Raw genomic sequence first — 26,365 nt, forward strand, 5'->3', positions numbered from 1 at the left:
AAAACTCTGTCCCTGTTCCTCTCTTGGAACTGGATGGATCTCGTACACAATGTAAGAATGCCTCCTTTTTTATCTGGTTTGCAGATAATTGTGTAAGGCGAAATCTCCCCTTTTTTGGGGGGGGAATCTTTGAAATCCAGAAGATATCTCTGGGATATAAATTCCAATGCCTAGGGATCCTGGGCATCTCTTGCCCACGCTCGGGGGCGAAGAATGAAAGTCTGCCCCCTATAGGATCAGTTACCGGATAGGGGTCTGTTCCTTCATTCTGCCTTAGAGGCAGCAGCAGGCTCCTTGGCCTGCTTATCTTTGTTCCAGGTCCAATTGTCTCCAGACCGCCTTGGACTGAGCAAAAATTCCCTCTTGTTTTGCCTTAGAGGAAGTGGATGCCACACCTGCCCTGAAGTTTTAAAAGGCACGAAAATTAGACCTTTTTTGGCCCTTGATTCCTATCCTGAGGAAGGGCATGACCTTTTCCTCCAGTGATATAAGCAATAATCTCCTTCAAACCAGGCCCGAATAGGGTCTGCCCCTTGAAGGGAAGTTAAGTAGCTTATTTATTAAAGTCACGACAGCTGACCATGATATAAGCCATAGCGCTCTGCGCGCCAGTATAGTAAAAAACAGAATTCTTAGCCGTTAGTCTAGTCAAATGAACAAAGGCATCAGAAAACAAAGGAATTGGCTAGCATAAGCTTGTCAAATATATTCATCCAATGGAGTCGCTAACTGTAAAGCCTCATCAAGAGACTCAACCCAGAACGCTGCAGCAGCAGTGACAGCAATGTATGCCAGGGGCTGCAGGATAAAACCCTGTTGAATAAACATTTTTTATCCATTGGATCTAAAAAGCACAACTGTCCTCGCCAGAGGTAGTGGTACGCTTAGCTAGAGTAGAAACTCTTCTCTCCACCTTAGGAACTGTCTGCCAGAAGTCCTGTGTGGTGGTAACTATTAGAAAACATTCTTCTAAAAAATAGGAGGGGAAGAGAACGGCACACCTGGTCTATCCCATTCCTTATTAAAAAATTTTTTAGTAAACCTCTTTAGGTATTGGAAAAACATCAGTACACACCGGCACTGCATATTATTTATCCAGTCTACACAATTTCTCTGGCCCTGCGATTGTACACATTCATTCAGAGCAGCCAAAGCCTCCCTGAGCAACAAGTGGAGGTTCTCAAGCATAAATTTTAAATGTAAAAATATCAGAATCAGGTTAAATCATCTTCCCTGAGTCAAAAAAATCACCCACAGACTAAGCATATTGTGAGGTAGTATCATACATGGTTCTTAAAGCGTCTGTATGCTCTGTATCTACCCCCAGAGCTATCTGCTTTCCTTTAATTTCAGGTAGTCTGACTAATACTGCTGCCAGAGTATTATTCACCACCTTTGCCATGTCTTGAAAATAAACGCTATGGACGCCCTTGATGTACTTGGCGCCATTTGAGCGTGAGTCCCTGAAGCGGGAGTCGAAGGGTCTGACACGTGGGGAGAGTTAATCGGCATAACTTTCCCCTCGACAGAATCCCCTGGTAAAATAAACGCTATGGGTGCCCTTGATGTACTTGGCGCCATTTGAGCGTGAGTCCCTAAAGCGGGAGTCAAAAGGTCTGACATGTGGGGAGAGTTAGTCGGCATAACTACCCCCACGACAGAATCCTCTGGTGATAATGTTTTTAAAGACAAAAAATGATCTTTATTGTTTAACATGAAATCAGTACATCTGGTACACATTCTAAGATGGGGTTCCACCATGGCTTTAAAACATAATGAACACAGAGCTTCCTCTATGTCAGACATGTTAGAACAGACTAATAATGAGACTAATAAGCTTGGAAAACACTTTAAATCAAGTTAACAAGCAAATATATAAAACGTTACTGTGCCTTTAAGAGAAACTAATTTTGCAAATTAGAGGTAATGGTATATATAAGAGTATATCGTCGATCTGAAAAGGGAGGTAAGAGATGAATCTCTACGACCGATAACAGAGAACCTATGAAATAGACCCCGTAGAAGGAGATCATTGAATTCAAATAGGCAATACTCAATTCACATCCCTCTGACATTCACTGCACGGTGAGAGGAAAACCGGGCTCCAACCTGCTGCGGAGCGCATATCAACGTAGAATCTAGCACAAACTTACTTCACCACCTCCATGGGAGGCAAAGTTTGTAAAACTGATTTGTGGGTGTGGTGATGGGTGTATTTGTAGGCATTTTAAGGTTTGGGAAACTTTGCCCCTCCTGGTAGGAATGTATATCCCATACGTCACTAGCTCATGGACTCTTGCTAATTACATGAAAGAAATATATATATATATATATATATATATATATATTTTTTTTTTTACAAAAGATTAAGGACAGACCTCTCAAAATAATGAACTGGAGTAATGTAAAATACTACAGGGAAAAAGCCCCATTATAACATGTATTAGATGCCATAATACTTATTTTGTACATTGGAAAGATTGATATTTTAAAAGGGGCATATTTAAAGTATAACCAAACTGGCTAATGTCTAGCATGCCTATGATGGCAACCAATCATCCATCCTTGCAAAGAACAAGCAGCTATTAATTAGAGTGAAATAGGTCAGGATAAAGAAAAGCAAATAGGAAAGCCGAAAAAAAAGATAAAAAGTATAAAAGGCCTAGATACGCATAAAGCCTAAATACATTTCTGACATCCATCATATTAGCCTCCTGGAAAAACCCCACAAAAAAAAGTTAAATAAAAAAAAATTATAGTTTGAACAAAAAATAAACATTTCGGCACTACACTACTACTATACTAGACAACACTGAAACTTTACTAGATCCTAAAGGAACAATACCGTCTGATGGAATTTACAGCTCAGATGTAATGTTTTATTTAACTCTTTATGCTATTGTGTATAGTTTGTTTTTTAAAACAAATCAGTACAAAGAAAAACAATTAAATTGCAATGAATATTGAAATTATCTGAAAAAAAAAAAGAGTCTGAACTCTAAATTGAATACAATAGAATCAATAAGTACACAAATAAATGCAATCTCAACTGGTCATGCTTTGAAGTCTTTGGTTTTTAACCTTGTAGTTTGAAAACAACTGTCATGGCCAGCGCCAATCTCTACATCTTTATCACAAAACACAAATAAATGGGAATATATTAGAACCACATGAACTTTAAATTTATCAGTGCAAAATATAATTTTATGCAGATCGGTTATGATTGCATTGTTGCTTTTATAACAGCAGAGAACAATTCTGTATTATTCTGTATTTATACATACAGATGAGAAATAGGGCAAAACTACTGAGAGACAACAGTCACAAAAAGCTGTGTTTACACCTGGGATGACTGGACTACTGTGCTTGGCTCTGCTCCCAGAATAAATTGGAACATAATGCCAAGTTAGACTAAGGAACTTGATAATTAGTTGAAAACACAGTAAGAAAGGTTATGAATAGAGTAACAGATGATCTGTCAATGATCATAAAGGATAAGGTGAGACAGAAATCATGCACATTGGATATTGTGCTTTGTATCCAATTACACAAATCCAGCTATAGAGCTAAATGTTCCTAGACAATAAAAAATCTCTGATCACCCGACATCTGTTGCTTAAAATGCAAATACATATACAAATAACTATATTCTGTACAATATGGTACACACACAAACTACAAGAGTGAGAGATGGGGAGAGAGAGAGATGGGGAGAGAGAGAGATGGGGAGAGAGAGAGATGGGGAGAGAGAGAGATGGAAAGAGAGAGAGAGATGGAAAGAGAGAGAGAGATGGAAAGAGAGAGAGAGAGAGATGGAAAGAGAGAGATGGAAAGAGAGAGAGAGAGAGGGGGGGGATATGAAAAAAGAGAGAGAGAGAGAGAGAGATGGAAAGAGAGAGATGGAAAGAGAGAGAGAGAGAGAGAGAGAGAGAGAGAGGGGAATATGAAAAAAGAGAGAGAGAGAGAGAGAGAGAGAGAGAGAGAGAGAAAGAGATGCAAAGAGAAAGAGAGGTGGAAAGAGAAAGAGAGGTGGAAAGAGAAAGAGAGGTGGAAAGAGAAAGAGAGGTGGAAAGAGAAAGAGAGGTGGAAAGAGAAAGAGAGGTGTATAGCTATAGAGCTAAATGTTCCTAGACAATAAAAATCTCTGATCACCCGACATCTGTTGCTTAAAATGCAAATACATATACAAATAACTATATTCTGTACAATATGGTACACACACAAACTACAAGAGGGAGAGATGGGGGAGAGGGAGAGAGAGATGGGGAGAGAGAGATGGGGAGAGAGAGATGGGGAGAGAGAGATGGGGAGAGAGAGATGGGGAGAGAGAGAGAGAGATGGGGAGAGAGAGAGAGTTGGGGAGAGAGAGAGAGAGAGATGGGGAGAGAGAGAGAGATGGAGAGAGAGAGAGAGAGATGGATGGAGAGAGATGGAAAGAGAGAGATGGAAAGAGAGAGATGGAAAGAGAGAGATGGAAAGAGAGAGATGGAAAGAGAGAGATGGAAAGAGAGAGATGGAAAGAGAGAGATGGAAAGAGAGAGATGGAAAGAGAGAGAGAGAGAGAGAGAGGGGGGGGGGAATATGAAAAAAGAGAGAGAGAGATGGAAAGAGAAAGAGATGGAAAGAGAAAGAGAGATGGAAAGAGAAAGAGATGGAAAGAGAAAGAGATGGAAAGAGAAAGAGATGGAAAGAGAAAGAGATGGAAAGAGAAAGAGAGATGGAAAGAGAAAGAGAGATGGAAAGAGAAAGAGAGGTGGAAAGAGAAAGAGAGGTGGAAAGAGAAAGAGGTGGAAAGAGAAAGAGAGGTGGAAAGAGAAAGAGAGGTGGAAAGAGAAAGAGAGGTGGAAAGAGAAAGAGGTGGAAAGAGAAAGAGGTGGAAAGAGAAAGAGGTGGAAAGAGAAAGAGAGAGAGTGATGGGGGGGGAAGAGAGAGAGAGTGATGGGGAGAGAGAGTGATGGTGGAGAGAGAGAGAGAAAGAGAGTGATGGGGAGAGAAAGAGAGTGATGGGGAGAGAGAGAGAGAGAGAGAAAGAGAGTGATGGGGAGAGAGAGAGAGAGAGAGAGAGAGAGAGAGAGAGAGAGAGAGAGAGAGAAAAAGAGTGATGGGGAGAGAGACAGAACAAGTAACTGGGATAGTAGTAGGTAGAAGAATTAGACAGCACTAATAAGGTGAGAACAGGCAGATGAATAGCTACTCTCTCCATTATATTACTGTGATGCAAGTTCCAATTTTATAGCAAACAAATAAAAAAAAATATTTTATCAAGCTAATGTTTAAATTCAGTGACATGCCGATTTAAATGAATGAACAAAAAAGTGATTGTTAAAATTTCCCTAGACTTGCAACATGAGATAGGGAAACAGTAAAGACTTTATAAACAATCTCTGGTTTCCAAGCAAAAAAATATTCCAAAGGAGATTGAAACAAAAATGATTATTTTTTAACCTACCTCAATACAGAGAATACTCTTGCCATTTTCCCGATAGCTCGGATCTTGTTTCTGATTACTTCCTTTCGAGCTGCAGCTGTTGCTCCTATAAAGAAAACAATCAATATATGTCAATGAGCTTAAGCAATAAGTATGTTTCCATCTATTTCTACCTGTATACCTGGGATGTACAGGGTTAACCAACTCTGCACCATTCACCTCTTTATCACAGAAATGGTTAACTGACACTTTCCACTTTAACCAGTTTGTGCATGCCTGCAACTTAGTTCAGTGCATGTAAGGGTTAACAACACTCGTTTGTACTAGACCCAGAAAAATGCCCAATATTCCCTTTAATGACACCCACACTAAACTATCTCTGCTGCAACCACTTTAAGATTATTATATGGTAAATCCTAATGAAAAACTCAGACTAACAGATTAAAAAAATCCCCAAAGCACAATTTGGCAAAAAAAAAAATCAATCTAAAAACACAATACAGTTATTACTAGTCTCTCCAGAGTAACCTGGTTCAAATAGTAGACAAAGGCAAAAACTTAAAAGGAATTTTTATTATGAATTAAAAAAAAAGTCACAGTGCATAAAAAAGAAGGAATTTAACATGGGATACACACAAAAGCAACAGTTTTAAAATACAAAAAGGAGCTTGGCAAAGAAAGATGATCACTTAAGATGTTTTACACAGCTTCCCATGTAGAAAGACATTACTTTGCTGAAAACAAAACTAAATACATTTTCCTCAGGTCAGGTTTCTGATCAGGCCCCTTCCAGAGTGGGCAAGTAAGGTAGCCACCCCATTTGTTATTGGCACACCTTAAACCACAATGCAAACCCTGGCTGAAGTTAAAGGATAACTTATGAATTTTGTCATGTATATCCAGTACATAAACAAACACTTATAAGCAATCCTATTGTGACATCATGAGGATATTTTTTATACCAAACATGATAAGTCTAAATGCAAAATATTTAGAAAAATCTTATTCCGATTTGATTCAGCTCTAGCGCTGAAATGATTTTGTGGTGAACCTCTGCTCTGTTTCTTACCACTCTGTATTGATAGCTTACTGACTTGATGCACCAGGTCTCTGGGTGTATATAATTAAAGTTTGCTCAAATGAAACTTAGAAACTATTTTTGACAGTGTGTCTTTTTTTTTTTTTTTTTTAAGGATAAACAAAGGAAAATACTCATATGGAAAAAAAACCCCAAAAAACAATTAACACGCAGATAAAAAAAATTAACCCACACAATCTAAAACAATGAGGTCTTTGTGACAATACATATAAACATAGAAAATAAACAAAAAGAACCCAAGAAATGTTAACTTTTATACTAGCGTTAAACATCATAAAACACACATGTGGATCACTACAGTTTATTAGTTTACTACTCAAGGAAAACAAGTTACTAATCCAAAGTTACTAGTCCAGTCAATGCTTCTCAATTGTTCAGTGAATATAACAAAATATCAAGTTGCATTTAGGATATATAATGTGAATATACAAGGAAACACCATCTTATAAGAAATGGGTATTTCACATGTATTTTTCTGGGGGGTTGATTGATTGATTTTTCACAGATTTTCACAAACTAAAATATATGTTCAATGTGACAAGTAAAATGTATAAGATAATTGATAAAATAGTAATGTGACAATTGACTGGGAAATTAATTTTATGTGTATTTAATTTTGATCAATTTTATAATAAACATAAATTCCAATCATAATTGAGTACACATCATAGACTGATGAATATATGAAATGAGAACTTTAAAGCTAAAATTAACTTTACAAATTAACTTTAAAGCTAAAATTAAAGCTAAGGTATTCAAAAAAGACCAAAATAGGTTTTCAAGAAGTCAAAACTGTTAAGTTCAAAAAGTACAAAAATCATGAGAAAAACTGCTGTTTTCTAATTTATATATGATAAATATTATAATATTGCAACAGAATTCTTTTAGTTCAAAGATTAAGTAAAAACTAACAAGATATTAAGCCATTTAAAAAACATAAGATAACTTTATCAGAAAGGCTTTGAAATCAAAGCCAAAATAACTTGCTCTACATATAAAGGTGTCCACGATTAAGACCTATTACAGCTGTAACTCTACATTACTTTTTTTTTTTTTTTTTTTTTTTTTTTAAAAACAACATTTTTATGAAAGCAGTTTGTCAGTAATAACAGGCTTGGTTTAGGCAGACATCCAGTTCTTGAGATTATATATATATATATATATATATATATATATATATATATATATATATATATATATATATATATATATATATATATATATATATACATATACATATATATACATATATATATACACACACATATACATACATATATACACACACACACACACATATATATATACATACATACATACACACACACACACACCCCGGTATATCCGGTATAGTATATTTGTCTTTAGCATTATTTTGCCATATGAAATAAAAACATAATTTATGCTTACCTGATAAATTTCTTTCTTTCCGGATATGGTGAGTCAAAAGAATAATCAATTACTAGTGGGAATATCACTCCTGGCCAGCAGGAGGAGGCAAATAGCACTACAGCAAAGCTGCTATATATGTCACTTCCCTTACCCATAACCTCCAGTTATTCGGCCGAAGGAAAAATGGAAAAAGATGATAACACAAAAGTGTAGAGGTGCCTGAGGTTTTAGAAAAAATAACCGTTTTAAATAAAGGGTGGGCCGTGGACTCACCATATCTGGAAATAAATACATTTATCAGGTAAGCATTAATTATGTTTTCTTTCCTAAGATATGGTGAGTCCACGGAATCATCAATTACTAGTGGGAATCAATAACCAAGCTAGATGACACAGATGATAAGGGAGGACAAGACAGGTAGACCTAAAAAGAAGGCACCACCGCTTGAAGAAACCTTCTCCCAAAAGAAGCCTCCGCTGAGGCAAAAGTATAACATTTATAAAACTTTAAAAAGTATGCAAAGAGAACCAAGTTGCAGCCTTGCAAATCTGTTCCACAGAAGCTTCATTTTTAAATGCCCAGGAAGAAGAAACAGCCCTCGTGGAATGAGCAGTGACTCTCTCAGGAGCTTGCTGTCCAGCAGTTTCATAGGCTAAACGAATAATACTCCTTACCCAAAGAGAAGTAGCCATAGCTTTATGACCTTTGCGTTTCCCAGAAAAACAAACAAAGCAGAAGACTGACAAAAGTCCTTAGTCGCCTGAAGATAGAACTTCAATGCACGCATAACATATAGGTTGTGCAACAAATGCTCCTTAAGAGAAGGATTAAAACACAAAGAAGGAACCACAATCTCCTGATTAATATTCTTGTTTGAAACAACCTTAGGTAGGAAACCCAATTTAGTACGTAAAACCACCTTATCAGAATGAAAAATAAGATAAGGAGAATCAAACTGCAGAGTCGAGAGTTCCGAAACTCTCAGAGCAGAAGAAATAGCAACAAGAAAGAAAACCTTCCAAGATAACATCTTGATATGTAAAGAATGCATAGGTTCAAACAGAGCCCGCTGTAAAACTCTTAAGAACAAGGCTAAGACTCCAGGGAGGAGTAACAGGCTTAAACACAGGCATAATCCTAACCAAGGCCTGACAAAAAGATTGCACGTCTGGCGCATCCTCCAAACGCTTATGCAACAAAATAGACAATGCAGAAATCTGACCTTTCAGAGTACTAGCTGAAAAACCCTTCTTCAGACCCTCCTGGAGAAAAGACAAAATCCTAGGAATCCTGACTCTACTCCAAGAGTAGCTTTTGGATTCACACCAATACAGATATTTACGCCATATCTTATAGTAAATCTTTCTTGTCACAGGCTTACGAGCCTGAATCATGGTCCCAATGACCGACTCTGAAAACCCACGCTTAGATAAAATCAAGCGTTTAATCTCCAAGCAGTCAGCTTCAGAGAAACGAGATTTGGATGAAGAAAAGGACCCTGAAGTAGAAGGTCCTTCCTCAGAGGGAGTCTCCACTGAGGTAGAGATGACATTTCCACTAGATCTGCATACCAGATACTGCGAGGCCATGTCGGCGCTATGAGAATCACCAACGCCCTCTCCTGCTTGATTTGAACAATGACTCTTGGCAGGAGAGCGAACGGAGGAAATATGTATGCTAGACTGCAATGCCAAGGGACTGCCAGAGCATCTATCAAGAAAACCTGTGGATCCCTTGACCTCAAGCCGTACCTCAGAAGCTTGGCATTCTGCTGAGAAGCCATGAGATCCGGTTCTGGCTGCCCACAAATGAGGATTAAACTGGAAAAAACTTCCGGATGGAGTTCCCACTGAAAGGTCTGTCGGCTCAGAAAATCCGCCTTACAATTGTCCACTCCTGGGATGTAGATCACAGAAAGACAACAGTTGTGAGACTCCACCCACTAGATTATCCGGGACACCTCTGTCATGGCCAAGGAACTCCGAGTTCCCCACTGGTGGTTGATATACGGCACCAATGTTAAGTTTTCTGACTGATAAACCGGGCTAAGGCTAACTGAGGGCAAAACAAAAGGATGGGGTCCCAAGTCAAATGTAGTTAAAGTAAAAGCTGTACTTTATTAATAAAAGTTAAAATCGCCAACATGGGCTGGAGGGTACAACAGTGCAGTGCAAAAGGTGTGTGAGCGTGGCACGCCGAAACATGTAAGCCATTGGTGCCACGCTCACACACCTTTTGCACTTCACTGTTGTACCCTCCAGTCCCTGTTGGCGATTTTAACTTTTATTAATAAAGTACAGCTTTTACTTCGATTACATTTGACTCGGGACCCCAGTCTTTCGTTTTGCCTTTACGTTTCTCCAGCTTCAGGATCCCATCTCTCCTCATAGTGACATCGCAATCCCGGGTGAAGACTACTATCACCCCATATGTCATTACTGACATCATCGTCCGGAGCCGAGTGCCGCGAAGCAGTACCTGGATAGAGGTCGCACTGGGAGGAAGCAGCAAACTCGCTTGCCGAGTAAGTTCTCGGTCTGTTGGATTACAGTTTTCCCGGTGTCTTTGGGTATACCTCTGACGGCGGACACGTAAGACTCTGACATTATAGGGTGTAAGGACCACAACTGGGGTAAGTGTGTATTTGTCCTAAGTCCTGGAGATCATTATTGCATGTTTCATTGCTTAATATATTTGCTGTTTATAGGAGCATACCACACTAACTCTTTTTGCTAAGGCTAACTGAGGTCAGGCAAGTAGAGCATAAATAATCGCTCTCAGTTCTAGAATGTTTATAGGGAGAACTGACTCCTCCTGAGTCCAAAGACCCTGAGTCTTCAATGACCCCCAAATTGCTCCCCAACCTAGAAAACTGGCATCCGTGGTCACGATCACCCAGGAAGGTCTGCAAAAGCAAGTTCCCTGGGAGAGATGTTGCTGAGGCAACCACCACAGAAGAGAGTCCCTTCTCACCTGATCCAGAACTATTTGTGGAGACAGATCCGCATAGTCCCCGTTCCATTGCCTTAACATGGAAAACTGCAGATGTCTGAGATGGAACCGAGCAAACTGAATGATGTCCATGGAAGCTACCATCAGTCCAATTACCTCCATATATAGAGCCACTGATGGCCGAGGAGAGGACTGAAGGAAAAGACAAGTGTCGAAGATCTTTGTTTTTCTTACCTCTGTCAGAAATATCTTCATTAGTAGGGAGTCTATTATGATCCCTAAAACACTACTCTTGTGGCTGGAATCAGAGAACTTTTTCAAACTTCACCTACTCCTTGCACTGCAGGCAAAGAAAATGACTGCGGGTTATGGGTAAGGGAAGTGACATATATAGCAGCTTTGCTGTAGTGCTCTTTGCCTCCTCCTGCTGGCCAGGAGTGAAATTCCCACTAGTAATTGATTATTCTGTGGACTCGCCATATCTTAGGAAAGAAAACAAAACAAAATTACATCTTTATAACTCAAAAACAGATTTACTATTAAATTACTGTCTGGAATCAATACCCAAGCTAGAGGACACAGATGATATGGGAGGGACGAGACAGGTAACCTAAACAGAAGGCATCACTGCTCGAAGAAACTATCGCCCAAAAACCTCAGCCGAGGCAAAAATAACAAATTTGAAAAAGTTGACAGGGAATGCAGAGAAGATCAGTTTGCAGCCTCACAAAACCGTACCAGAGAAGCTACATCTTAGAAACCCAAAAGAAGAAAACAGCCCTAGCGGAGCGAGCTGTAAGGCTCTCAGGAGCCTGCTGTCCAGCAGTCTCGATCAAAAGCAGTTATACTACTCAGCTAAAGAAAAAAGTAGCAGCAGAAGCTTTCCGACCTTATGTTTCCCAGAGAAACAGACAAACAGTGCAGAAGATCAGAGAAATCCTTATTCGACTGAATCACAGTCATTAAAGCACACATAACCTCTAAAAATAAATGTTCTTCATAAAAGAAGAAATGACAAAAAAGGAACCACAATCCTCTTAAGGAAAGAAACTAACTAGTACGAAACACCGCCCTATTGGCATGAACGATAAGATAAGGCAATTCACACTGCAAAGCTAAGAGTTCCTTCACTCTAAACAGAGCAATTTTCTTAATCTGTGTCACATCCTGGGATTGAACATGGGACCTCAGCTTCCTGGGCTATTGCTTTAGTTGCGAGCTATCCTTGCATCTTCCGATCAAAAAGGAAAAACACTAAGAACAAAGCCTTCCAAGATAACTTTATATCTATGGAATGCAATGGCTCAAACTGAGTTACTGCAAACACTGAAGAACAAAGTTAATGTTCCACAGAGGGAAACAGATAAAAACACAGGCCTAAAACTGGCCAAGGCCTGACAAAAACACTGCATAACTGGTGCGTCTGCCAGATGCTTATGTATCAAACGGATAGAGCAGAATCTGACTCTTTAGAGAACTGACCGACAAACCATCCTCCAGACTTTCCTGTAAAAAGGACAAACTTCTAATAAGCCTGACCTATTCCAAGAGAAATCTTTGGATTCACACCATTAACGATATTTACATTCTATGTTATGGAAAAAATTCCTTGTAACAGGCATACAAACCTAAATCATGTTCACAATGACCGATTCAGAAACTACACTTAGCCAGCATTCAATCTCCAAGCAAACAGCATCAGAAAAATTTAGATGAAGGACGGACCCAGATCAGAAGGTCCTTCCCCAGAGAAGACTCTCCAAAATAGAGGAGATGGCACTCTCACTAGGTCTGCATACCAGATCCTAGAGGACATGCAGAGACTATTAGATTACCAATACTCTCCCTGATTGACACAAGAAATGACTCGTGGAAGAAGAACAACCGGAAGAACAGAAATACCAGTCTAAAAAATGAAGGAACCCCTGGAGCATCTTATCAAAACCCCGATATTCACTCCTGAAAGTGAAGGAAGGATAAGCAACGAAATGAGCGTCAGCCCACCAGACAAACCATGCCAAACATGGCAAAGGAACTCCAGGTTCCTCTCAGGTGGTCAAGGAACCACTGAGATCAAAATGTTAACTAAAACCTGAAGGCAACTGAGCCAAGACATCAGAGCATTGAAGGTAGCTAAACTTCACGAAGGTCAGGGGGAGAGCCGACTTCTCCCAAGTCCCTAGTCACCAACCACAATGGGCTAGCAAACGTGATCACTATCACTCAGAAATGTCTCCGGAAGAAGGTGCTTCGAGACAAAAAGATTCTGGAGATAGCCAACGATCCAGCTACCTCTCGCAAGCTAAACGAGAACTCTGATCCACAGGAAGAATCTCATATAACTAGTATTTATATAGCGTCTATCTCCCAGTAGGAATAAAGCACTTTTTCAGTGCTCGCTCATGGAAATAAACAAAACGACAGCTGAACAGAGCTGTTAATATTACCCAATTAATGGAACACATTTATCATCTTCGGAAGGATGAAGGACTGAGTCGGCCCTGCCGGGAGTTGAACCTGTGATCTCAGATCCTTTAAACAAGGCTTTTATAGTCAGAGCATTTACCAACTAAGCTAACTCACTGGCCTCTCCAGATCTAACCCCAGAGACAGAACTGGAACCAGGGAACTCATTTTCAGAATAATTTCCATCCATGAAATGAAAAGAAACAGCAAGGTCCCTGCATGAGAGCTTGCTTGATGGAAGGTTGGAACCTGGACCATTATGACATTCGGAAAAGGCACCCCAGCAATTCCCTGATCACTGTAATTATAGCCCTCTCTGCTAACCATGGCAAGGCCAAGGAAGACTGTTTCCGTTCGAGAAACAACTTGTTGAGACACTTAAAGTCTACCATAACTACAAAAATGCCTCACAGTCATCTGGCCTGCCGATAAACTGATAGACTCAGGGAGGAAAGAAAAGACTACTATGTAGAAACCATGAGACACTATGTTATCTGGGAACATCTCGTATCCATGATAGAGGACAAAAAGAAAGATTCAGTCCCCCCACCTGGATCGATCCCGGATTGGGGCAAAACTTCCTCTCGTCTAAAACAAGAATATCAGAAACATTCCAGTAAGGAACTGCCAGAAGCATCATGATATAGTTATCTGGCCTTCCCACAAAGTCCTGAGGGCTAGCACAACAAGAAATATATCTTGGCTCCCTGCTTGAAGATTAGCATGGTAGCCTCAGAAATAAAGGAATTGGCTAGCTTAAGAGCCTTAATTATGTTCTGGATCTCCTCTCAAGGAATCCCTACCAATTAGAACAACCAAGGCATCGCACCAATAAGATGCCACACTTGACACAGTGGAAAACCCACATAGCCATGTAAAAAGCTTAGTCTATTAATCCTAAAGAACAGCCATTCTCTCTAGAAATCATAGTTTCCTTAGCCAGAGTACAGATGTCCTACTACTATTGGCACCGTGCGTATGATAGTCAATGTAGACAAAGACAGGAAACATCCTTTAAAAGATAGGGAACAGGGAAACTCCAAGAGTAGCCCTCCCATTCCTGTCCAGCACGGTTTGGTACAGGAAAAAACTGTCACAAAGGAATTATATTATCTATAAAGATCACTAAATTCCTTAAGGATTGACAACGACAGGCGAATTGGAGTCGCTCCAATGCAGCCAAAACCTCCTTTAAACACACATGAAGGTGTACAGGCTGAAATCTGAAGAATACAACTTCAGAATCAGGTAGAGGAATTATACTGTCCAAATCTGAGATTGTATCCCCAGAAGCTACTGACGTATCCTCCCCAACCTACGAGGAAAACAATCAGAGTAGCATCAGACGGAACAGAAAACTTACTATCTGAAACAATAATGTTCCCCCTGCGATCATCCCCTAAAATTAGTAAAAGCAGATGATGCCACAGATACCCAAAATATACCTGAGCAGCATTCCGCAGGCAAATAACTCCTCCAGGAAATTATGAGGAAGCGCCGGGCACCTCCAGTGACGCCATAGAGGCTTGGGACATGTAAGGAGAAACTGTTGTAATACCTACACAGCATAATCCTGGAAGACATAGGGTTCAAAGGCAACGTGAGATCTCTATCTCAAAATATCCAGCAATTTTAAACACACAAAATTGTACTTTAAAAACAATAGTGTCTAAAATGTTGTTTTTAACGCAAGAGCATTGTAATGTCTGAAGATGATCCAGGGACTCTAGCAAAAATTCAATTTAATATATTAAACACAAGCCTGTCACTTTAAACAGATAATTTAAATAACGGTATAACAGGCACAGAATAATTAGTGATGATTTACACATACAATAAAAAACTATCCAAATAAACGTTCTCCATATCATTATAAGGAATGTTTAACATTTACAAAATAGTTTGCATTGCATATAATTTTAACTTTAACATTGCGCTGTCAAAAAGAATATAAGCTCCATTCTCAGCCGGAGACAGAGAGACGGGTCACGTGAAGGGACCTGACAAAAAAACTAAATGACGCCACAGCTCCATCTCAGTGAAGGATGCAGGAACACAGTCAAAGCATGGGAATAAAGAGCGCAACAGTTTTTTTAACATCACGCTTCATTCTACCATGCTAAGATGCCACTAAAAAGGTCTGCTTGATCCTGTGCTATAGCAAGTACAGATCGCTGAACCCTAAGGCTACTCCATTCACAAGGCAGTGTGGCTGTAACTTCTTTTTCATAAAAAGATGCTAGGAAACCACCATTAACTGCGCAGCCGAAAACATAGTGCACTAGATAAAAAAAAACCTGATACTGTGAGCTAACGCTGTTATATAAAAAGCTATGTAGCTAAAATACAAGAACACATAATGAAAATACTTTAGAGGCGACATTAACCCCTTAGGTACCTCTAAACTCACATATTAACCCCTAGTCTCCAGTCACCATAAGTACCCGCATCCTGCCTAAAATATCCTCTAAAGCACGGTTCTTCAAATTTGTTTTCCCAAGACCCAGTGCAATGATAATCACATACCTTCGCGACCCTATTTTATGCTTGGTCTGAAAAGTTCTGAATATACAAGATAGCTGCAACTTTTGGAAAAGTGATTAAAATGCGTGCATACTTTATTCCTGATTGCAGTCAAATTTTAAAGTGTAAAAGGTAACACACACAGATACTCTCATACAATAAACACCACACACATTCTCATATAATAATACATACACAAACTCGTATAGCAAACACACACACTCTCATACAAAACACAACACACGCATGCCATATATATATATATATATATATATATATATATATATAATATCCCTGTTGGCCTTCATTAATATATCTTATTATAAAGCTCATATTCCCATTTTATATCATATTGGGATTATTTATAGATTCACATATATTGTCCGAATACTTTTATTTATGGAGCACTTTGTTGTTTTTCTTTTTATCACTCCTTGCTTCAGTATTAGCATGCTGTTACCACTTCTGACTACCACATTAACAGCATTTCTGCCAATAGGATTTTTTTACCCTTTAATTCCGATTGGCTGATAGAATTCTATCAGCCAATTGGAATTCAAGGTACGCCATCTTGGACGACGTCATTTAAAGGGAAACTTCATTCTTCAATAGCCATCGAAAGAGGATGCTCCGCGTTGGAAGGATGAAGATAGAAGATGCCGTCTGGATGAAGATGGCATCTTGAGGACGACTTCCTGCCACTTGGATGAAGACTTCTCCCAGCTTCATTGAGGACTTCTTGCCGCTTGGATGAAGACTTCTCCAGGCTGGATGAGGATGGATGTCCGGTCTTCAAAAACTGTAAGTGGATCTTCGGGGGTTAGTGTTAGGTTTTATTAAGGGTTTATTGGGTGGGTTTTAGGCAACGAAAGAGAGCTAAATGCCCATCCAAATGCCCTTTTCAGGGCAATGGGGAGCTTAGGTTTTTTAGATAGAATTTTATTTGGGGGGTTTGGTTGTGTGGGTGGTGGTTTTATCTGTTGGGGGATTGTTTGTATTTTTTTTTTTTTTACAGGTAAAAGAGCTCATTTCTTTGGGGCAATGCCCCGCAAAAGGTTTTTTTAAGGGCTATTGGCAGTTTAGTTTAGGCTACGTTTTTTTTTATTTTGGGGGGGCTTTTTTATTTGATAGGGCTATTAGATTAGGTGTAATTAGTTTAAATATTTGATAATTTATTTTTTATTTTGTGTAATTTAGTGTTTATGCTTTTTTATAATTTAGTTAATTGTATTTAATTAATATAATTTATTGAATTTTAGTTTAATGTTAGGTGTTAGTGTGAGGCAGGTTAGGTTTTATTTTACAGGTAACTGTATTTATTTTTACTAGGTAGTTAGTAAATAGTTAACTATTTACTAACTAGTCTACCTAGTTAAAATAAATACAAACTTAGCTATGAAATAAAAATAAAACCTATGATAGCTACAATGTAACTATTTGTTATATTGTAGCTAACTTAGGGTTTATTTTATAGGTATTTAGTTTTAAATAGGTATTATTTAAGTAAATATAGTAATTTTTATTTAGATTTATTTTAATTATATTAAAGTTAGGGGTGTTAGGGTTAGACTTAGGGTTAGGTGTTAATATATTTAATTAGTGTTAGTGATGTGGGAGGCCAGAGGTTTAGGGGTTAATAACTTTAGTATAGCGGCGGTGGCGAAGTTTGGGGGCGGCAGATTAGGGGTTAATAAATGTATGTAGGTGGCGGCGACATTGGGGGCGGCAGATTAGGGGTTAATAAGTGTAATGTAGGTGTTGGCGATGTCAGGGCCGACAGATTAGGGGTGTTTAGACTCTGGGTTTATGTTAGGGTGTTAGGTGTAAACATACATTTTGTTTCCCCATAGACATCAATGGGGCTGCATTACGGAGCTTTACGCTCCGTTATTGCAGGTGTTAGGCTTTTTTTAGCTGGCTCTCCCCATTGATGTCTATGGGGAAATCATGCACAAGCACGTCAAACCAGATCAAAGCAGCGCTGGTATTTGTGTGCGGTATGGAGCTCAACGCAGCCATATCGCCGGGTTTTTGCAAACCTGTAATAGCAGCGCTATTAAAGGTGAGCGGTGGCAATAACTTGCAAGTTATTACCGAGCCACTCATAATGCAAAACTAGTAATCTAGCTGACTGTTACTTAGCTGTGTGTATTTAGGTTGTAGGTTTTTACAAAGATCAATGGTACCCAGAAGAAAAAAGAAAAAAAAGTATATTGTAATTAATTGATAACAATCACATGCTTTAGAAAACTAGACACATCTAGGATAAATGTTGTATGTAATTGTAAATTAATTTGTTATAGTTGCTGCAAAACACATTTTGCAGCATAATATCTCATCAAGAAACAATGAAAAACTAAATTTATGCTTACCTGATAAATTACTTTCTTTTACGATATGACGAGTCCACGGATTTCATCCTTACTTGTGGGATATTAACCTCCTGCTAACAGGAAGTGGCAAAGAGCACCACAGCAGAGCTGTACATATAGCCCCTCCCCTTCCCCTCCACCCCCAGTTATTCTCTTTGCCTGTGTTATACTAGGAAGACATGGTAAAGTGAGGTGTTAGTTTTAGTTTCTTTAATCAAGAAGTTTTTTTTATTTTAAATGGTACCGGTGCGTACTATTTTCCTCAGGGGGATATGGAAGAAGATTTCTGCCCTGAGGTTTGATGATCTTAGCATTTGTAAGATCCACGCTGCTTCCCACAAGACTTCTGAAGGTAACCATGAGACATCTTCAGTGTGGAGACCGGTTTCATGCAACAAGCAGCATTAAGGTATGTGCAGCCTTTTTTTCTGAGGAGACTTGGTGTATCAGAACTGGCTGGCATTATTTCCCTGTATGGGAATGGGGTAAGCAGTAAAACCTATTTTAAAAAGAGGGGTGTTACGGAGTCCCTATTTTATATTTATCATTAGTTGATATTTGGGCATTATGTGACATGGGAGACAATATAAAAAACAATGTTTTATGTTTTTTATTTTTGGCACTTAAAACTTATTGGTTTTATGCTTGAGGGTTATATTGTGTGTGTATTTTTACTTTAGTGCAAAACTGCATTTCCATGTGGTGTTGTTTGGGCCTACTCTGACTTTTGACCTTAAGGGGCGGAGCCTATTTTGGCACGGAGTTCTAAAATATCAAATGGTAATCTCGCCTCCTGAGATTTCCAAACCCCTTGTGCTGACAGAGATCCTCAGACAGCCTCCCAACCAAAAAGACTCACATCTGTAGAGATCATGGTCCAGGTTGAAAGAAACGAAGAGACCTGTAGAACTAAATGATGGTGATCTTAACCACCAAATCAAGAGAGATAAATACTAGGATTTGAAGATTTAAAATGCGAAATCCTAGAATCCCTGCACCATAATTCAGCATAAAAGACTGGAAAGGTTCTTTCTATTGAAAATGAGCAAAGGGAATTGAATCCAATGCTGTGGCCATAAGACCTAAAACTTCTATGCATATATAGCAACTGAAGGAAATAATAGAGAATAAAGGTACTGACAGACGGAACCCAATAAAATTGTCCCTTGTCTGATAGAGACAAAGACAGTGACACAAACTATCTGGAAACCCCCAAAAAGGTGACCCTTGTGAGAGGAATCAAGAGCTTTTGAAAAAAAGATCCTCTAACTATGTCCTGAAGAACAAAGTGAATCATATGAGATTCTGCATCCTCAGAAAATAATCTGAATGAATACAGAAAAAATATGCATTTATTGTATCTAAAGAAAACAAATAATAAATTTGGACCTGAATAGAACCAAATAAATTTCAAAAAAGTCTTAACCTGCCCCTTGCCAGCAAAGCTGGAATACGGCACATACATCGCAATTTAAGGGAGCTGATTTCGAACGGAAAAAAATTCCAATTAAAAACATGTTACTTGGGAAAGAATTCAGGAATTCATTCCATAATAAGAACAACCAAACTAGTATAAGCTTAAAGTTTTAGTCTTAGAACTCAATCTTGAAGCCCAGAGTAACAGTTAAGAATTGAATCCAATTATAAAACAAATAATTGATTATCTTAGAACAAAAGAAATATGGATTTTTAGAAATCACAAAATTCTTCTAGCTCAAACAGCTAAAGACATAGATTAAACCTCATTTGCGAAAATATTCAATAAAATGAAGACACAAATATAATTATTAGCATGATAGTCCAGTTAAAGGACCTGACAATACAGTGGACTTGCATAATCAATAAATGCAAAACAACAAGACAAATGCAACATCACCTAGTCTAGTAAATTTTGTCCCTTTAACAAGGCTAAAATAAATCATAATCTGATACTTGAACTTAAAGTAAACAGAAAAAATGAAGCAATCGCAACATCCAAATAAATCATAGGTCCAAGAAAAGTACCTGAAACTAAATAATTTTCCATAAATAAGATACAACCATCTAAAGGAAAATAAATACTATTTTGCTATAGAAACAATAGCATAATTAGTAGGAGTAGAGATAGGCCTAATAAATTGGAGAACCCTCCAAATTGAATTAAACTGCCGGCAAAGAGAATAGTTTAAAACCTTTGAAGAAGGAATAAAAGAAAATTCTCAGCCTATTCCATTCCCTAGTATAAGGAATTGGAAAAAAACCTCTGAAAACACAGAAGAATAAATAAGCAGAAATAGTGTTAGCTAGTCTTGAAAAAGAACCAGTTACCTTAATGTAAAATAATCAACACCTTTTCAACAAAGAACAAATGTACTTTAATAAAAAAAGTAGATTTGTTAGTGTCAATATCTGATGAAGAAAATTCTGAATGAGAAAAAACATCATCAGAGAAGGATAAATCAGTATGTTGTTGGTCATTTGAAACTTCAATAATTAAAAAAGAAGTTGAAAAAGACCTAAAAATGTTATTAGAAGGCACAAAGTCAGACAAAGCCTTTAAAATAGAATCAGAAAAATATTTCTTAAAAATCTTCTAAATATTTCTTGTACATAAGATGTAAAAAGAATGGCAATATATAAAGCATAAATACTAATGGATTCTGCATGTAAAATTTAATCATGATAACCTATTACAAACCATAGCTAAAGATAAACATTCATAACATTTAAAATAAATGAACTTAGCTTTGGTAGGACTGAACTCAGTCAAGCGTTTTTCCAGAAGTAGCTTCTGATCCAGGGTCAATCTGAGACATCTTGCAATATGCAATAGAAAAAACAACATATAAAGCAAAATCTATCAAATTCCTTAAATGACAGTTTCAGGAATGGGAAAAAATGCCAATGAACAAGCTTCTAGCAACCAGAAGCAAATAAACAATGAGACTTAAATAATGTGGAGACAATAATGACGCCCATATTTTTTAGCGCCAAAAAAGACGCCCACATTATTAGGCGCCTAAATGACGCCACATCCGGCGACGCCGACATTTTTGGCGCAAAAAGTCAAAAAATTTACGCAAACACAAACTTCTTCCGGCGACAAGTACGACGCCGGAAATGACAAAGAAATTTTTTTGCGCCAAAAAAATCCGCGCCAAGAATGACGCAATAAAAAGAAGCATTTTCAGCCCCCGCGAGCCTAACAGCCCACAGGAAAAAGTCAAATTTAAGGTAAGAAAAAATTTATTATTCAAATGCATTATCCCAAATAATGAAACTGACTGCCTGAAATAAGGAATATTGAACATCCTGAATCAAGGCAAATAAATATTTAAACACATATATTTAGAACTTTATATAAAAGTGCCCAACCATAGCTTAGAGTGTCACAGAAAATAAGACTTACTTACCCCAGGACACTCATCTACATGTAGTAGAAAGCCAAACCAGTACTGAAACGAGTATCAGTAGAGGTAATGGTATATATAAGAGTATAACGTCGATCTGAAGGGAGGTAAGAGATGAATCTCTACGACCGATAACAGAGAACCTATGAAATAGACCCCGTAGAAGGAGATCATTGAATTCAAATAGGCAATACTCTCTTCACATCCCTCTGACATTCACTGCACTCTGAGAGGAAAACCGGGCTCCAGCCTGCTGCGAAGCGCATATCAACGTAGAATCTAGCACAAACTTACTTCACCACCTCCATGGGAGGCAAAGTTTGTAAAACTGAATTGTGGGTGTGGTGAGGGGTGTATTTATAGGCATTTTAAGGTTTGGGAAACTTTGCCCCTCCTGGTAGGAATGTATATCCCATACGTCACTAGCTCATGGACTCTTGCTAATTACATGAAAGAAACTAAAACTAACACCTCACTTTACCATGTCTTCCTAGTATAACACAAGCAAAGAGAATAACTGGGGGTGGAGGGGAATGGGAGGGGCTATATATACAACTCTGCTGTGGTGCTCTTTGACACTTCTTGTTAGCAGGAGGTTAATATCCGACAAGTAAGCATGAAATCCGTGGACTCGTCATATCTTTGTAAAAAAAAAACAGATTTTATTCCATTGAGGTTTACCCTAAATTGTTTGAACTAATCTGTTACTTTCCAAACAGATTTTTATACCCATAGATCTATAGCTACAGTATTTTCTGATTTTTCCTTAATATTCTTAAATCATCAACATAAAATAAAAACATAACGGTGCCTTCAGTCCTTAAATATTAATGGTTAATAGAATATCTCTGGAGGTTAGCGAATCTATAAACTTCCAAATTATCTATATATCTCCATATTTGACATTACATGAGAAGGTTTAAAATAACTAAAAAAAATAATAATAATTTGGATTTGTTGCACCAAAAACTTATTGAACTTTTCAATACATTTGTAATCCACATGGTAAAAATGTGTTATTTTTTTTTAAATTGGGTTTTACCAGAAAGTTGATTGATTTTGATGTAGCTCTATAACTGTACCATCCTCCAGCTATTAATGCATCATCATAACTGGTCCTAAGCATGTTATTGAACTGTAACCTTTTCTTTTGATCTATTATAAATGTTCCCTTGTGATTATTGCTTAATGCTTAAAAAATAATTTTATCAGCAGATAAATTACAAAAGAAGAATGCTAGCGAGTACAAATTTTTAGTCATAGCCCAACACATTATACGATTATAAAAGCTAAAGAACCTACTGGACACAGCCTAAGGCAAACAACCACCACAATCACTAAAATAAATCAATTAATAAATAAATAATTATTTATAAAGCAATGATCAAACAATCATAATTGTTACAAACTGTCTATAGCAATTAATGTATTTGCAAAAAATAACCAACCACCAGCCAACTCCATTATTGCACTCTGGTACTGGTACAAATGTAAAACTAAAACAAAATTTAAAGAAAAATGGGACACTATATGAAGTTATACTAATATTTACAGCATTTATTTTTATTGCTGACAAACAATGCCTTTCAAAACCTTCCCTCATTTGTGTAAGTTAATATATAATTAAAATATATATATATATATATATATATATATATTTTTTAGTACAACACATATACAAAAATGGAAATGTTTTATTCACATACAACCTTTAGAAGTATAGATTTTTTTTACCCAATAAACGAGGAACAATATAGGGGACAATTGACAATGTACATAGGAGCAGAGGGGGAGATAGAGAAACAATGATACGTTTTTGTTTGTTTTTTTTTTAAGAGAAAAGTTAGACGATAATAATGGAATATATGGAAAAATGTTGACATTTATGGATAATTTATTTGGATTTAACATGTTTTATTATAACAGTAAAAGTTATATATTACATAGAACATTGTAATTAGAATAAAGGATTAAAAAAAGAGAAAAAACAAAGTAAAGCATACAATTATTAAAAAATATTTATTTATTATGCAAAAAAGTGTAACATTTAAAAACCTACTCAAAATGGGAATACTAGCTTGATTTTTTTTTTAATTTTTTTTTATACAATCTGATTGTGGTCAAGTCCTAAGTAGAAATATTAAAGCAAAAAACAAACACAGAGCAAGGCAATTTTAGATAACTATTAGATAATTCTGATACAGAAATGAACTATGATTTTTTTTTACATAAACAAAATAAAAATAAATAAAAAAAGTACAAACCAAATTATTTTTATACCTTTCTTCTGTGCATATATTAGCTGGTCTTCTTATGAAATTCCAGGGCCAAAAACAAACAATCAAATCAAATTTGAAGGATAGTAAACAAAAAAAGAATGAGTCAAAGCTACTAAAATGAAAAGGCTAAAATAGATTCTGTAAAATGAAAAATAAAGAAATATTAGATAGAGAAGAAAGTCTAAAATTAATTAAAGAGCAAGGGATTAATGCAATCTTATTAGGTAACTGGATTATCAGTCATGCTGAAGGAAAACCAAGCAGGTTTAACAGCACTGTCAGTTAGTTAGCACAATAATATAACCAAGCGGTTCGGCAGTTCACACTGAAAGGTTAGTTTTTCAGTTTATTTTATTGTTTTTATTTTTAAGTAAAAATGTGTACACACCAGCAAAAGATGAAGAGCATGCATCCATTTATTTTCTATATTAAAAACATACGGACATTTAAGCTAAAATGTACACTAATGGTGTAATGAACTGGTTAATCCACAAAACTATTAATGACATAATATTCCCAGAATCACCAAAGGGGATTTATAATTGTTCATAATAGTTTATTTGTTGGTAGAACAAACAGATTATTTATCTATGTTTTTAAAGGGACATGAGAGCCCCAATTTGTCTTTCATGTTTCAGATAGAGCATACAATTTTAAACAGCTTTCAAACTTTAATTTGCTTTGTTTTCTTGATAACCTTTGTTGGGTAGGTTCAGGAGCAGCAATACCATATTGAGAGATTGCTGTTGATAAGTAGCTGCACATATATGCCTTTTGTCATTGGCTCACCTAATGTAATGAGCTAGCTCTCAGTAGTGCTATGCTGCTCATTCAACACTGGATACAAAGAGAATGAAGCAAATTTGATAATAGAAGTTAATTTGAAGTATGTTTAAAATGTCCATATACTCTATCTGAATCATGAGAGAAAAAGTTTGGGTTTCATGTCTCTTTAAAAAAAATTATGTTTATGCGTTAGGACATTATTTTAGGATAATTAAAGCTTATTTTTAAGCCCACTTTCCATCTTTAATCTATGCTTAAAAAAAACGATGTGATAAATAAAAGGTACAAAATTATTATTTTAGATATCTAAGTATTCAGAACAGAAGATGAGTCTATAAAAATGCAGGTAAGTGCCAGTAACAAATGACGCACACTTAAAGTGAATGTAAAGTTAAATAAATGAGTGCACGGTTTTTAAAAATGCTATTAAAAACAGGGGCACTTTAATTCATTAAAGTTTAAATTGCAGCGTTTTTTTGTTTGTTTTTTAAATACTTACCTTTTCTTTAGGAAACCCAGACCGCAATCCACCACCCGCAGCTCTTCTGTACTTAGCACATCAATGATGAAACCGGCTTCCTCCAATCACAACGTGGCCTCACGAGATGGACGCTACGGGGTGCACACCATGATAGGAGGAAGCTGGTTTTGTCATTGCTGAGGTAAGCACAGAGGAGCTACGGGCAGAGTATAGTGGTCTGGGTTTGCTAAAGAAAAAGGTAAGTATTAAAAAAAAAAAAAAGCTGCAATGTAAAGTTTCATGAATAAAAGTGCCCCTGTTTTAATTCATTCATTCAACTTTACATTCACTTTAAGGACATTTTCATCTTTTAGTACAGTTAATAAACAAGTATAATAATAAACCCTGCCTAAATAGTAAGGGCCTGATGAACAAAGCTTTGCTGGGCCAGACATGAAAAACTTTGCCGACACTTCCAGGGGCTGCCCTCAGGGAATTATCTAAATAAAATAAGGAGTTTTCCCTGTGAGATGCCTCCCATGTAAAGTAATAGAGCTCCCTGGAAAGGGAAACTATACTGGGGAGAGAGAACTTAGCAGGGAGCCGGGGACAACTTTACCAATTAAAAGGGACATGAGACTCAATTTACTTTCTTTCAAAATTTAGATAGAACATACAATTTTAAACCATTTTCAAATGTACATGTATTAGCAAATCTGCTTCATTCCCTTGATATCCTTTGCTGAAGGAACAGCATTGCACTACTGGCAGCTAGCTGAACACATCTAGTTAGCCAATCACAAGAGACAAATGTGTGCAGGCACCAATGAGCAGCTAGCTCCCACTAGTGTACGATATGTGCATGTTTTTTCAGCGGACAGAAAAAGAAAAGTACATTTGAAAATAGAAGTGAATTTAAAAGTGTCTTAAAATAAAATTCTCTATCTGAATCATGCAAGTTTAATTAAGACTTAAAACTGCACCCAATACTAATCAGGTTACACTGCTTTCAGTATCTAGTATCTTACAACTGTATGCACGTCTTTTTCGGGCAGGGTAACAAGTGTTTAGTGTATTTTGACACAATCTCGTCACCGTTTAGTTTGTGAGAAAAAAACACTGAAATTAGCAGGAGAATACATGGAGGAGACATTTATGATACCCCCATGGAATGCCCCTGTTTAGCTAACAAATGGTGTGAAACTGACTTTACACTAAT

The 26,365-nt window shown here is 37.2% G+C and overlaps 1 protein-coding gene across 5 annotated transcripts in view; it reads right to left on the reverse strand.

Moving 5' to 3' along the window:
- PPP3CA (protein phosphatase 3 catalytic subunit alpha) overlaps positions 1 to 26,365 on the reverse strand; it is a 797,611-nt gene that overhangs the window by 60,325 nt on the left and 710,921 nt on the right. For 2 of the 5 annotated variants that reach the window (XM_053703489.1, XM_053703486.1), the window contains exons 11-12: positions 23,902 to 23,931; positions 5,450 to 5,534 (exon numbers count right to left, since the gene is read on the reverse strand). In XM_053703489.1, the coding sequence (XP_053559464.1) occupies positions 5,450 to 5,534; positions 23,902 to 23,931 (115 nt within the window). The remainder of the gene's footprint in view (positions 1 to 5,449; positions 5,535 to 23,901; positions 23,932 to 26,365) is intronic. The other 3 variants (XM_053703490.1, XM_053703488.1, XM_053703487.1) reach the window with 2 other exon arrangements.

Source organism: Bombina bombina, chromosome 2, assembly GCF_027579735.1.
Source record: "Bombina bombina isolate aBomBom1 chromosome 2, aBomBom1.pri, whole genome shotgun sequence".
NCBI lineage: Eukaryota > Metazoa > Chordata > Amphibia > Anura > Bombinatoridae > Bombina > Bombina bombina.